At 40.2% G+C, this 3528-nt stretch overlaps 1 protein-coding gene across 1 annotated transcript in view; it reads left to right on the forward strand.

Moving 5' to 3' along the window:
- The window catches only part of LOC135207850 (uncharacterized), a 16326-nt gene extending 13133 nt beyond the window's left edge, over window positions 1-3193 (forward strand). Inside the window, exons 6-7 of the mRNA XM_064239708.1 lie at window positions 120-241; window positions 791-3193. Coding sequence (XP_064095778.1) covers window positions 120-241; window positions 791-1274 — 606 coding nt within the window. The 3' untranslated portion in view covers window positions 1275-3193. The remainder of the gene's footprint in view (window positions 1-119; window positions 242-790) is intronic.
- Window positions 3194-3528: the final 335 nt, after the last annotated feature.

Genomic DNA, 3528 nt, shown 5'->3' on the forward strand with positions numbered 1-3528 from the left:
CTATAAGGGCGCAAGTGACTCGCCTATACTTGACGGAACTGAGATACAGTGTACGTGTGTTACTGTTAGTTACCAAGGCTTGTTTGGTAAAGGATTTAATGTTCTATATTCCTTTTCAGTGGAGATACGTGGCTGGCAACAATTGGGGTACTTGCGAGGATGGAACCGGAAATTTAGGGTGTGGCCCACAGGAAGAATTCAGGGCATGTGCTGATGTAGCCATATCTGCTCAGCCCACGTGGTTTGTATTTCGCAATTTTCCCAAAAGCAAACATATTTTGATAGCTATGAGACACAGCTCAGTAATACCCCACCTTTATTATTATCATTATTATTATTATTATTATTATTATTATTATTATTATTATTATTATTAGTTGTAGAAGTAATGCCTCCATATCACAAACAAATGACGATAATATAAGGAAGCATCGGGCCAGTAATACTACAAACCTTGAATCAAATTGGTTATAAATGAAGAAGCTTTCTCCTTCCCCTCGTGAAGGGATTCGAACCCACACATGTTAGTTGAGAGCTAGTTGCAGGGTATAGCAACTTCCCTCAAGCATGCATACTTGGGATCGAATCTAACCGAGAAGGGGAGAGCGTCTTCACTAATTCTCTACTGAGGTCCATGAATTGTTGATGAGGCCATTGTGATGTGCTGAAAATGTCATTGTCTATTGCATGTGCAAGTATAGAGGGTGAAACGAAGCAATATATTCAATAATAACAGTACCAATAGTGACAATAAGATGGGAAACTAATAGTGATACTCACACATTTTTAGGTCGAGCAACGGGTTCACCGAAGCGACGGGATCCAAGACGAAATCCTCGTCTTCTGTTGGGAAAGTCACCAGCAGCTACAGTTGGTATTCCACCCCGGAGCCAGACGTCAAGCCTACCTTGAGCCCAACAATAAGGCCTCCTCCCCCGTCGACCTCCCGGACTGAACCTCCGCGAGGGACGACTACAAGCCGTCGGACCAGCGTACGTCGTACGACCATCCTCCCCAGGCGGACGACCACGCCCCCTAGCAGCCCTAGCAGCAGACGTCCCAGGCCTCGTACCACGACTTTGGAGCCAGTGTCCTCACGGCCTCCGACGACTCCTAGGCCTGAGCCCATACGCTCCACCGAGGAGCCCGAGCCGTCGAGTCTTTGTCGTTCGGTGGGAGTCTGGAAAGCAGTGCCTGGCATGGATGAGTGGTGCTTGAGGAATTGTCTTCACACGCCTCCATTCTGCCCTTCCTCGCATTGTACCTGTAATTAGACAGACGAATTGAACTCCACTATACTACGTATGACCTAACTAGCTGAATTTTACAGTGTACATGGTATACTTTTTGGTCTAAATTCTTCTGAAGTTTAGCAACGACTCTGGAGAAAAAGGGATTTGGCAAAAGGTCCAGAGTTACCAAGGAGGAAAGTTGTGCTCAAATTCTGAGCTTTGGACAACATTGTGGATTTGGCAGATGAGTAAAATGATCAGTAGAAGACTATAACAAGCAAAAATTCTAATCATTTTAAACATATGTATAACGTAGACATACACTAACTGAGACACAGTAAGACCGACTACTCACATCTTCGCCAAAGTACATGCCAAATAATGATAGTATTACTTATGAGTAAGATGAATATCCAGTGTGTCATAATATGCTGAAGATTAAGTTATAGATTATGTATAATCACAAATAAAGCTATATGCTGACACAGCATTATGCGCTTTTCTGAGTGGACGGGTGGGATGTCATTGGTGATTTGCAATTAGGTGGAAGTGAGTGATTTTATGTTCGTTTGAGGCAGACAGTCTCTGAAATGGTCATTATCCTTGTCATGTTTCCACGCTACAGTGAAACTTGCCATACACATTTGTTGGAGACTTATTGCATACATCTCACAAACAAGTTGGAAACATATCGACGACAGTCAGCAGAGAAGGGGTCTTGGACAAATGCTGGATAATCGTATAAAGCGCTGGTTATGGTTACCAATTTATCAATGACTTGTATTTAACACGTTTTTTGACATGTGAGTGACAAGTTACCAACATGTAGGTGTATAAAACGTTTCACTGCAGTGTGGACTTACCCTTAGGATATGAGTAGCAAGAACAATTCCATTTTTTTTCTGTTGATGTGTCCTGTACAGCATAACGAAGGGATTGTGTTATACGGCCTTGAATTTCCACGATCTTAAAAACTGACGCCAGCAAGATCTGACTGAAGGAATGCAACATCTTTTTATGCTTTACTTGGAAGAGTAACAGTTGCAAAAGCTACTGACTTTTCTTATGTAAGTCCCACATAATTCTGGCTGGAGACACTGGTTAGCAAATATAAGTCCCTTGGACCTTACATAAAGTCCACTGGGCATATTTACCACTTCTTTGTATTGAAATGATCACAGTAACCTGTTAACATCTAATAAGTTTCCTGTTTCCAAATACTTTCATGGGATCATTATAGACTGTACAGAGGGCTCTCACCAACCCCTGGCACCTAATCAGTATAGGTTCGAATCACACCGGGAAGGAGAATTTACTTATTCATTACCTGTAGGATGCCAAGTCTTGCAGAGGGAAATTTTATCAAATAATTTCGGGAACCTGATGAGTTTAGAGGTTATTGTTACTATCTAAAATCCACTAGGTATTTTCAAATTTATATTCAGTGTCGTGCCTGCTATCTCATAAGGAATTATGTTATTGCAACCAGCTTTGTTAATCTTATATTTACCATCAGAATGTTATTAATAAAGTCGATGATGATAAGGGTTGCATCAGCTTTGTCATCAGGAAACATGTCCAGTTCTATGTTCATATAAATACTGGACTGTAAAGGACAAGAAACGATTAAATATACCAAGAATGATCATGCAATCACACTGCAATGGCTGCAACTTACATAAAAGGTCTACTGATTTTCTATCACAAAGCCTAGCACGAGTCATTTCATAAAGTATTGATGAAGGGACAAGAGATTCTTTGTTGAAACGCATCCCTTTTCAGAAGACATACGACAAGTCAACAGCCTTCACTGTAATGTTATGTATTTATACGATTCTGTAACGATATTTTGTAACTTATTTTGCACCCATTTCTATTTATCTGAAATCTAGTTTGTAGTAACTATTTATCTTATATGTAACTTATTTTTTCCCCCTTATTCCTAGTCAATAAAGAATGAACGCAGTAGAAAACAACTTTATCTCTCTCCTCATTTACCTTTAAATTTTCAATTTACAATTTCATTCAGAACTTTGGTTTACAACCTAAAACTGCCATGGGTTGCTTTGTTTGTTAGTTATTTACAGATGTTAAATTCAATTACAATTTTTTTCTTGTTATGAATTTAGGCTCGTCCGGCTATTTAGGGTTCCACTGGGCATTCTCTGTCTGTCTGTCTGTCTGTCTGTCTGTCTGTCTGTCTGTCTGTCTGTCTGTCTGTCTGTCTGTCTCTTTGTGGGAACTTCTTTACATACAAGATACGTGACACATGGAATAAACTGCCACTAGAAGTTAT

This window comes from Macrobrachium nipponense, chromosome 34 (genome assembly GCF_015104395.2).
Source record: "Macrobrachium nipponense isolate FS-2020 chromosome 34, ASM1510439v2, whole genome shotgun sequence".
In the NCBI taxonomy this organism is placed as follows: domain Eukaryota; kingdom Metazoa; phylum Arthropoda; class Malacostraca; order Decapoda; family Palaemonidae; genus Macrobrachium; species Macrobrachium nipponense.